The sequence below is a fragment of the Grammomys surdaster genome, unplaced genomic scaffold, assembly GCF_004785775.1.
Source record: "Grammomys surdaster isolate TR1022 unplaced genomic scaffold, NIH_TR_1.0 949, whole genome shotgun sequence".
Lineage (NCBI taxonomy): Eukaryota > Metazoa > Chordata > Mammalia > Rodentia > Muridae > Grammomys > Grammomys surdaster.
In genome coordinates this window covers 191,483-203,530 of record NW_021605368.1, presented here as the reverse complement: position 1 = coordinate 203,530, position 12,048 = coordinate 191,483, and the positions used below count along the sequence as shown (strand labels likewise).

Sequence of the window (12,048 nt, the reverse complement as noted above, 5' to 3'; positions counted from 1 at the left end):
GAAAGGGGTTCCTTTTGGGGGTTTTTAGTCTCATTAATAACAATTAATAACAATTTCATTAGTATTTGAGGGAATACAAAACACAACACAGAGCAGGCAACCTGTAACCTGTGGAGCTGCTGGGATGATGAATTAGAATAAAAGAGAAAACCTTTCCTTTTAGGTCAGGGTCCAAGAAAGCTTTCATGTTCAGCAACTAAAGTCCGCAAATATCTGAGTGGCAGAAAGGGGATGGGATTGGGGCTTCAGAAAAAGACCGAAATTTTCCAGACTGTATGCAAAAAAAAAAAAAAAAAGTCAGTTCATTAAGAAAGGGAAAAACAAGGTGGTTCATACATTGAATCTCAGTACTCAGCAGTCAGGAGCAGGTAGGTTGCTGTGAGTTCAAGGTTGGCCTGGTGCACATTGTGACTTCCAGGCCAGTCGGAGCTAACATGCTGAGACCCTGTCTCAAAAGAAAAAACTGGGAACTACTTCCAAGAATAAGAGTGGGCTAGGGAGCTGAACGAAAAAGCCCCCAAATGGCCAGGTCACTAGACATATAACCTATTATATATTTACACTTTCGTTGTATCCCCAGCACACACACAAATACACACACACACACACACACACACACACACACATACACACACACACTGTTTGCATAGCAAGGATTCTCTGTACCTTAGATGCAGTCCAGGTAAAGAAAAACTTCCTGTCTTCTTGTACAAACTAGTCAATGAATGTTCTTTCTTGTATGACAACCAGGTTGGGAGGGGCTTCCAGTCTGAAACAGACCTGTACATACTCTCTTTGTTGTATGAAACCTAGGCTGGATAGGCTTTCAGTCTTCTGGCAACTGGCTTCTTATGCTAATCTTGATGTGACTGCCTCCAGTCCCAGGTTTCCAACCATATTCCTTACATATCCTCATTTTCTGCATGTCTTCTGTAGAGACCCACAGCCAGACATGCAGAAAATGAGAGACCTTGGAACACTCAGCCACAAAGCGATGTCTAGATAAAATCCTCAGGGTTCAGGAAACCTTGTAGGAGAAGAATCAGAAAGTGTAGAAAAAGCCAGCAAGGTGGAGGACACCAAGAAAACAAGGCCTTCTAAATGAACATGATCTAAGCTCATATGAACTCACAGAGACAGAGGCAGCATGCACGGAGCCTACATGGTTCTGCACCAGCTCTTTCATATGTTACATCTTCCATGTTAGTGTTTTTATGGGATTCCTGAGTGTGTGATCAAGTAAGCTTCTGTTTCTAGTGTTTTCTCTTGAGATCTCCTTTTGTTGGTTGGTTGGTAGGGTTGTTTTTTTTTGTCCAATTCTAATGTGGTTTTGTTTTATCTAATTTTTTTTATTATTATTAGAAGAAAGAAATGCACTAAAGTAATTCAATGCACATGAACCATATTCAAGTTCCAGTTGTTATATACTATGTGACCTTAGGCAAACAATTCACAATTACTGCCTGTAATAACAACATGATAGTCTAGAGTCAATGAGTGATTCAAGTTGTACTGTACACATGACTGTGGTATTTTTTTGATTCTTAACTGGTGTTAGAAGCTATAGTCCAACTACAGGTGGCACCATTTCCTAGGAAGGCAATCTGGACTATATAAGTATAGTGAGAGTGATAAGCCAGGAGGAAGCATGTACACATTCATTTCTCTCTGCTCTCCACTGTGGAGGTGATATGACTAGCTGCTGCAAGGTCCTGATGTTGTGACTTTCTCCATAATAATGAGTTATAACCTTGAACTGAGAGCTAAAATAAAACCTGTCTCCCCTGAATTGTTTCTCTTCAAATATTTTACCACAGTAACAGAAATGAACCTATGACACTATACTTCTGTCTTATTTGTAAGATAGGAATAATGTTTTACTTACAGTTCTATTGCTGCGATAATACGCCATGACCAACTAATTATATAAGAAAATGTTAATTTGAGGCTTATTGTTTCAAAAGGTTAGAGTCCATGACCAGCATAGAAGGGAGCATGGCAGCAAATAGGCAGGTATGGCACTGGAGCAGTAGCTGGGAACTTACTTCTTGATTCATAGCCATGACACAGAAAGAGACATCTAACTGGGAATGGTGTGAGCTCTTGCAACTTCAGGGTACATGTATGGAGAGGCCCATCATGTATGTAGAGGCCCATGGTTGACATCAGGAATCATCTCCCATCATTCTTCCACCTTATCTATTGAGATGAATTATCCATTCCAATCAGGCCCAGAGCTCACCGACATGACTAGTCTTGCTAGCCAGATTCCTCCTAAGATCCCCTGTCACTACCTTCTGAATCTGAAATAGGCAGGCCTCCATGGACACTTGGTATTTAATAGACTCCAGCGTTGTGAACTTTGGTCTTCATACTAGCATGGCAAGTGTTTTATCCACAGAACCATGTCCTCAGCAAAGATATACTTTTCTATAGCATAAATATGGTGTATAGTCTTCTTATTCTGAATTATTTATTTGCTGTCATTACTACGGTTCCAGAACATTCCTGATATGATCAACAAATTTATGAATAAAAATTGCTCAGGGAAGAATAATTTCATAGAATATCAGCCACACATGCAACAGCAAACTTTCTACTTGCTGTATTCTTCTTACCTTTCTTTTACACCACAATAATCAATGATTACGATGGAGAAGCATGAACTTAAGATGATGCCACCCTGTCTCAAGTTGCTGTTGTTGGGCAATTCAAGATGCTTGGAAGTTAGAGCCCATAAAATCCTTGACAAACCTCATGAGAAAAAACATTTGCACCAAGCAGGGAAAACCAAGGCACGTTGCAGGTCACTTGGAATAAACAATGTGATTTTGTGCTATAAAATGACACCAGGTTTCATTGCACTTAAAATTTAGAAGTATTATCTATTGAACATTCTCTGTAATTATTAAAAGAGTTGATATATGCATATAAAGTTAATTATAACACTAATACATACTGAATTTTGTCAGTATAAAAGTTAAATACAAAGTCAGATAAAACTGTTTATTTATTAATATATGTTTGTTCCTATGAAATCTTCCAAGTCTCATATTAAAAGCATACCATCACTTTAAAAAATAGATGACTACATGCCTGTAATCCCAGTACTTAGGAGGTGGGTCAAGAAGAACAGGAGTCTAAGGCCATCTCCAGTACATAATGAGTTTTAGGCCAGCAGAGCCTACATGAGGCCCTGTCCTTTAAAAAATGCAGTGCTTAGCCAGGCTAATCCCAGCTCTCTGGAGACAAAAGCAAGTGAATCCCTGAGTTTGAACACAGCTTGTTCTACAAAGAGAGTTCAAGGACAGCCAGAGACACACAGAGAAACCCTGTTAGAGCAACCAAAAACAAACAAACAAACAAACAAACAAACAAATAAAGAAGTGTCTGTTAATACTTACTGTGTGTGAATATTAGGTTCTCAGGAACCACGGTTATTTTTGTCAGATGGGATAATCCTCCAAGGCAGAATTAAGTTTAGGATGTCAAATTAGACACAGCATCCTCTTGTAGAAAAGATACATTCAGAGTTTGATAGGGAAGAAATGAATTTGGAAATAATTTTTCTATTGTTCATCATAACATAAGGGCAGATGGTTGGGTAGCCTGAAGATAAAACTCTAGTAATCAGATCCAATACTGGGCTGTTCTTAGGTCTATAAAACAAATAGAAACTGACAAAAGTGTTTGAGCAATAGAAAAACACAAAGAAACTCACAAGCAAAAGGATGCTGTGAGTGGCTCTCTTTTCAGAAGATGTGTGGAGAGAGATACTAAAACTATGTATATGCTGTGTTCTCCTATTGTGTCTAAAGAGGAGGTTCACCATGTAAAGGCTGGACCATATCATAAGAAACACAAACAAGATGTCTCTAATCATTAGTGCAGTTACAAGTGATGTGGTGGAGTGATAGCGAACTTGGCTACTTCGGCAGTATATCTGGGAATACCTAGAAACCACAACAGTGAAGTTGATTTGTCCCTTTACATTTTCAACCATTGGAAGATAGAGAAATGTGTTGATGATCCATATGATGAGGAGGGATGGAAAAATGCATGACTCAAGCTTGGAGTTAAGCCATGCCCACTTGGAATGGTTAGAACTGATAGTGATGGCTTGAAATACACTCAGTAGAGAAGTAGTGCAAATGGAAAGGCCCCTAGTAACACTGTATGCATACAAAACTGCCTTACACACAACGTCATGGAAAAGAAGCCTGACTGCAAAGGATGCCATGACATCTGGTATCAACCTAAACACAATGCTCAAAACATTGACAAGCATTAGATGTGTGAAGATCATGTCTATGGGCTTCTTCTGACGAGGCTGAATTAAGAAGATGTACATGTACAGTATGAAGAGGAGAAAGTTTCCCATGAGTCCAATGAAAACTTCTGAGAGGAGGAAGAACCCAGAAATTAGGTCTCTTGGAAACATTATCTTAGTGAAGTCTTCAGTAATCTTCTGCTAGGATAAGGCAAACCAAGCCAATATAAATGCATAGTGTTGTAAAGTTAAAATTAATGGACAAGGTGGATATAGTTATTGAAAGATCAGCACAAGGAGATGGAAGTGAAATTCTACAAATGACCCTCAGCAGTAACTCTTCCAAGAAGTGGATTCCATTATTTCTGAGAGCATGAGAGTAAACAAAAAAATTAGGGTTAAATAACTTATATGGAAACATCAATCATGTTAGGATATGAACCAGGGCATATTTGACTCACATGAAAAATAGACGTATATTGTACAGAACTAAAATCCTGAACATCAAGAAAACAAATGATCAAAAAATTTAAGGTACAAAATTAAATGTAGAGTTCTCAAAAGACAAATATAAGACAAATGGCTGAGAAACACTTGTTTTTTAAGTGTCCACATCGTTAATCATCAGGGAAATGCAAATTAAAACTATTTTGAGATTTCACCTTACTCAAATCAGAAAGTTCAAGATCAATGAAACAAATGATATCACATGCTGGGAAGGAAACGGAAAAATTTTCCCAGAGTGCTAACTGGTACATCAAAAATGGAAATCAGTATACGGTTCCTCAAACAGATGAAAATGGATCTACCACAAGATCCAGCTATATACCACCTTTCGGCATATGACCAAAGGATGACACAGCTCGCTACAAAGACACTTGCTCATCCATGTTCACAGCTGCTCTGTTCACCAGATTAATGGATAATAAAAATGTGATATGTGGTTAAGGTTGCACTGGAATGCCAGTTGGCTTTGATTGACTCTAGCACACATCTCAGCTGGACTGAATATATATATAATGAAATCTGCAAGTGAATGAAGGGAGCTACAAGCAATCATCTTGAGTGAAGTAACTCTGTCCCAGAAAGATAAACACTGTATAATCTCTCCATGTGGATGAAGGCTTTGCTATTGCCCTTGTACTTCCTCTCTAAACAAATATATTCTTACTTATTTGACATTTCTATAGAACATTGTAGCACAGAACAAGCATGCGAGTATTTGTAGTTCTAACCTTGGTTAGGAGTCTACTACAAAACTCTGTTAGGATAAGAATCATTTCAACAATTACCTATCTAAGCTATCCAGCTAAATACTTTTAGCTCCCTGCCTTTAACTTTACTTTCTGAGACAAATGTCAGTGTTTGGGACAATGAGGTTCCCACAACTTGTAAAGGTTCCTGAAATAAAGAAGGTAAAACAATATATACCTAACAATCCAACCGTACAAAACAAAACCTTAACCAAAGAATTTTCTGAACAAACCAGTATTCATGCCATGATAGAGAAACCAAATCTGATCAGGAATTGAAGTGTCTTGCCAAGTATTACAACATGCAAGAGTGATATTTGGTATGCCTCTATGAAAGATCATTTTGGCATTCTAATGCATAGTACCAATGAAACTGGTATATGTTGAAGAGATACAGACATGAAAATTTTCATTGATCCTGAAGTGTCCTGAGAGATAAAACCAATGATATGGAGTCACAGAGTGACACCTATTTGCACACAAGAAGTAACACTGCAGACCTAGATCTGGGCTGTGGGCCACAGAGCAGCTGAGTGACTCGGTTCTAGTCTAGTTGAGATTTGTGCTAGAGTCAATCAAGGCCCACCAGCATTTCAGTGCAACCTTAATTGCCCAGGCTCAGTTACATACTCATCATACACAGGGTGACATTTATACCCTTAAGCAGATTCTTATTCCATGGATGGCTTTTCAGATCAAGATCCTAGATAGGGCCATGTGACCAAACAGGGACAAGGATAGACCCAAATACATTGAAGCTCCTAGCCACAAGACAGACAGGAGAGGTTCTTTGTACAAATCATGTCACATACATGAGATCCAGGTCCACTGTCACTCAGCTATGAATGAGGAGGGATCTAATACACCCAAAATACTTTCATTAAAAATTTAGAAACCTAGAAATTGCCTTGGCCTCTTCTATGCACAGATCTCAACACAAGCGAATATACACAGTCCATATTCAGGTAAACAGAAGGGAGACTAGCTGAGCTGCAGTTATGTGCCTTGTGTCTGGATGCATCATAGGTGTAAATGTCAAAACATCATGGGCTGTAGAAACAAAGCAGAAATGAGACACCAAGCCTGAGGCTGAGTCTCTGTAAATCCCCTGAATAAAATAACCTTCCCTACCATTTACTGGCTGAGAATGTAGAGTCAAAGGAACATGAGACCTTTGCCTTTAAACTGGGTGCAGTTCTGATAAAAGGCTTGCCTAGAAAGAGAATACATGGAGACAAGATTTCTCTGCTTCCACTCTCTCTGGACCTTACTGGAACCACAGGAAAAGCACAATTGTTCTACTTCAGGTTAAGCTGGGCTGACTGTCAATCACTGCAACTGCTGCTGTTGTTCTCCCTCCCCAACCAAAACACTGCAGTGGGAAACAGAAATTCAACTGAAGACAGCACACTGGACAAATGCAATAAAAGAGGCAAAATGGATAGAAAAAAATGAGAGTTTAAAACCAGATAGAAACATCCATCCCAACAATGTGCAACCACACACACACACACACACACACACAAACACATGTATGAGAAAACATTCACTGTCATCACACCTCCAAATAGAACAATAGAACAAATAGAACTAGAATCAAGGAAAGGGGTGGGGGTGCAATTTACAAAAAACATTTCAGAGTCTCAGTGCACAGAGTATCCATGGCTTTGTGCAGGACCCAAACTGATGAAAGAAGTGAACACATCATTTCAGGCCCCAGATGAGAAAGCTGGCAGAGTTGATGAAAGGCCCAGCAATCCGAGAGTTCAATTAAAAACACAAAGGAGAAAGTTGATATGGTAATTAGAACTCTAGCAGCAAACAGAAACTTGACAGATGACAGACCCACTCAATCTAGTCAAAAGCATGGCTAAAAACTGAAGCTGATGAGAGCAAGCTGAGAAGGAATTTCCAGACTGGGAGGTAACATCGAGACCACCATACATTGAGGTGTATATAAAGGAAGGAATGAGCTTTTCCAGATCTGTGCAATACACTTAACCACTCCTGGTAAGGTAGAACGTGATGAGATAAAATCTACAGGCACTGACAAGATAACCAACAGAACTAGAGTCGATGCTTCCCAAACCTTCAGAAGAAATGATAGTCCAAATACACCGTGAATAGACAGGACCAGAAAGGAACCACACAAAGACATATCATGGTCAAGATATATAAACAACATGAACCCCAGAACCAGTCTTACGTGTTACACCTGTAGATTGTTGACCCCCTCCAAGACAGCACTGTGAGAATGACATCAACTCACAAGTAAGTAACCTCAAAAGCCAGGAAAGCTTAAAATGACAAATTCATAGCTGTGAAAGTAACTAGCCTTTCAACCAGAGCCACTGTGACCAGCACAGAACTCTTTCATTTGATGGTGATGTCAGTGCCTCTCAAGACAAGCACAGACCACAGCACTCTGCAAAGCTAAGGTGGCAGCTCAGAACTTAGTTGTAACATTCCTGACCACACTGGAAAGAGGACATGCTTTAAGAGGGATGACTAGAGAAAGTAGCTTGAAAGTCGTGAGCATCTAGTAAAGAATAAGTCCTTGGAGACTGTGCACGGCTCTGGACAGGGGAAACAGTATCTGCAATCAAATGTAGAAGGCAGGTGGCCAATGTAAGTGCTTGTGAAAAGATGAGAAGATGGGGTCCTACACCAGTGCATCTAGGAAACGCACTAGGACACATGCTAAGGTATAGAATAGAAAATGGCAAACGTTCATGAAGGTAAAGAGATGTAGAGAAAATAAGAATGAGGAAATATATGATAGTAGACATGAGACAAAATATCTGCTAAGATCACAGTCTGCACAAGGACACTGGAAAACCAGGACACTGACAAGTTTTTTGTACCTCCCTCTCAGTCTCAGGCTAGGATGCCTTGGGATCCTCACTGGAGGTGACTCCATTCCACAGATAGATGTGCTGGGAAGGCTTCCTACACACACTCATGATCAAACTTCATGCAGAATGGTAGCATGTCTCCTTCCAATTGACTTGGCCCCCTACAGTTCCTGAGGCCTTGATGGCCTTATTTTAGTGCATCCTTTTGGAGCACCCAGAGGAATAATATATCAATCTTACCTTTAAAATGAGTCTCCTGGTGAACTTATTAAGTGAACTAGGCCAGGTGCCTTTGAGGACATACCTTTCCCCAGGTTGAGCTACACCAGAGAGTCTACTCTGGGAGCTGGAAGGTCATTAAAAATTAGTTCTGTAGTGGTAGATGTCACCACAGCCATTCAAACAGGCTGAGCACCAAATAAGACTCCAGAGAATACACTCTCTGTTCCATGGGAGACCATTGTGTTACCTACTCCCACAGTGTGCTTTGAACTTCTCCTTGCTCCATAGAGGCATGATTCCAGAGGGTGAATTTGACTTTTCCCCACCATACAGGGATTAGTCATGGTATAAGACACTTTGTTTCCCCTAGACTCTTATTTGAAATTCCTTCCTATGATAATAAGATATTTCTCTAATTACTGTGTTAAATATTCTTGACAATCACTTGCTGCAACATGAAATTATACATACTGCACATGGCAAGTAACGTTGTATCCACTAATGTGTACTTATGTCAATGTAACCCTTTCTTTCTTCATGGAGCAACCATTGAGAACATTTCATATAGCCTTTACTTTTAGGTTTAATGGCTCAAATTAAGAATTAAAAACATAAAACTGGTCAGGCATGGTGGCACACTTGGAAGGCAGAGATGACTGTATTTCCATGAGTTCTATGCCAGCCTGGTCTTCACTGTGAGTTTCTGGACAGGCAGGGTTACATAGCCTGACCCTTGGCAAGCAAGCAAGCAAAGAAACATATAAATAAATTATAGTATATAACTGAGAATTTAGAGACTTTTATTCTCAGTGGATGTAATTTAAGTTCTATCTTTAAAAATATCATTTTGAGGTGGTAAGAACATAATTTTGAAGGTGTACTTACTTCATTTTTCCCTACTATATTGTGTTTAATTCCATGAATATATCAATTTTACCTTCTATCACTCATGTAAAATATGAGATCATAGGATCTTATGTCAACAGTTATTGAAAATTAGATTGTTTGAAGACTCCACAGCTTAGCAAGCAGATAAATACAAGTTGTTTTTAAAATATTCTTTTAGATTACTTGGAATTTCATGCAGCACAATTTGATCAGATTTACCCTTCCTAGTTTCTCCAATTCCACACCTGCTTCAATAACCATACTGCACCATTGTTATGTTCTCTCTCTCTTTCCATGTCTCTCTCTCTCTTCCCCCCCCTCTGTCTCTCTCTTCCTCTCTCTCTCTCTTTTCATCTCTCTCTCTCTTTCTTTCTCTCTCTCCTCTCTCTCTTTCTCTCACTCTTTCCCTCCCTCCCTCCTTCTCTCTCCCTCTCTCTCTCTCTCTCTTTCGTGTGTGTGTGTGTGTGTGTTTCTCTTAACCCTTTGAGTCCAGCTATTCTTTGTGTTGTTCCTGTCTTATAGCGTGGTCAGTATAATACAGGCCACAGATTAATGAAAACTATTCCGCCTCCCAAGCAGCTATCAAATTCCAATACTTCTGTAGTTATAATTGGGTCTATGTGTTTATTCTCTGCTTCAATACTAGAATTTTTTCTGTCTTGACAGCCATAAAAAGCAGATCTTTTATTATAATAATCCTCAGGAATTATCCTGAATTGGGGTACTCAACTGAACCACTGCCACAATAAACATGAGACTATCCATAATCAACATCAGAGTAATGTGGTTTTTGCTATCGCGGTCTGAATGAGTTGCACCATAATGATAAACCAGGAAAAGAGAAAAGAGCAGAAAGTCCATGTTGAGAATTGACGATTAAGCCACACCCACTTAGAATTACTGGGAGTGGTGGTGATGTCTTGGAATGTGCTTAGAATAGAAGTGGTAGAGATGGACATAGCCCGGGTGACTCTGTAGATACATGCAACAGCCTTACAGCCAGCATCATCCAGAAAACTGGGTACTCCAAAGGATGACGTGACATATGGTAACAATGCGAATAAGACTGTCAACATATTGACTATCATCAGGTGCATGAAAATGGGATATATAGATCTGCTAAAGCGAGCTTTGATCAAGAATTTGTTCACATACAGCATGAAGAGCAATGAGTTCCCTGTGACACCCTTCTTTGTGGTCAGGTCCTGATCTTCAAGGAGTGTTTTTCTTAAGGCACACTGACCATGGTTCACCAGTTCATCCAAATTGCACTCCATAAATTCAGACATAAGCCTCTCCAGTTAAGTGCGAGCTGATTGAGAACAGGCTCTGATAGGCATAGCTCTGCAGTCAAAATAGTTAGCAGATGGGCAGGCTTGGAAAACGTGAGGACCCATATCATCATAACCGGCAATAAATGGGCCAACACCATATGGTCTCGGGCCATATCAGTGTGTTGGGATCTGGGTCTTGCTTTCAATTAGAGACATAAAAGGAGATGCAGGAGGTGGTCGGTCAAATACAAATGTGGAATCCAGACACTCTTGGCATATAAAGTTACATAACAGTCTGGCATTAGCAGTGAGACCTGCAATTGAGATACCAATTTGGTTGTCAACGTGGAGAATTTTCTCCTGGTGAGAGACAAGCTCTGACTGTGTCCTCTTCAGTGCAACCAACACTGCATGTGCTTTTGATTTCATATTAGCTATTGCTGAACCTTGCATAACAGCTTCCATTGCACATTTAATATGATGAATCCTGCCCTGAGGACTTCAAACCGTGGCATCATTTGTCATACTGGTTGAGAAACATAGCTTTGGCAACAACCAGACACAGCAGTGGACACAAGAACATGGTCCCAGCTTCACACTGTGTATTTTTTTAAACACCATTTGGAAGTTCTAACAGTAACATACACATCTGAACACTTTTGGAGGTTCAGTTTCACTCTAAGACTCATCCAAGTTATTTATCTTTAAATTCACAACAGAGATGATTGCTCGGAGGTAAAGAGCACCAGCTGCTCTTCCAGGGAACCCAGAGCAGAATCCAGCACTCACTTCGAGGCTGACAACTGTAAGTCCATTTCCAGGGGTTGTGATACCTTTTTCCTGCCTCTGTGACACCAGACATGCACACACATCACAAACGTATATGCTCACACACTTCACAAACATACGCACAAGCTAAACACTGTACATATAAAAGAAAAGAGAAAAATTTTTAAAAATAATTCTCAACAAATATTTTTCACTTGGGATTGGTTTCTGAGTCCAACCTTTGGGTCATTTTGGGGTCTCTATCCTTGTATAGAGCTATTATTCAGAACACAAAGAAATGGCTGACACAATACATAGCCCAGTGTTGAGCACATGCTCAGAGAAACATATTTTTCTGTCACTCTTTTATTATTTGTAGAGAAATGAACTGACTTGCATATCATTGTTTTATGTGAAATAAAGCATTCTCACACAGATAAAAATGACATATACCATCAGATATGGAATCTGGAGGAGAAATTCACAAACCCAATGGGGAGATTCTTATCCATGTGTGA

The 12,048-nt window shown here is 39.7% G+C and overlaps 1 protein-coding gene and 1 pseudogene across 1 annotated transcript; both read right to left on the bottom strand.

Annotated features, from left to right (window-relative positions):
• Positions 1-3,493: 3,493 nt before the first annotated feature.
• LOC114634379 (vomeronasal type-1 receptor 4-like) lies at positions 3,494-4,441 on the bottom strand. Its single transcript, XM_028782989.1, has one exon. It carries the CDS (start codon positions 4,439-4,441, stop codon positions 3,494-3,496), a length of 948 nt encoding a protein of 315 aa, XP_028638822.1.
• Positions 4,442-10,187: 5,746 nt separating this feature from the next.
• Positions 10,188-11,303, bottom strand: LOC114634378 (annotated as a pseudogene).
• Between the last annotated feature and the right edge of the window lie 745 nt (positions 11,304-12,048).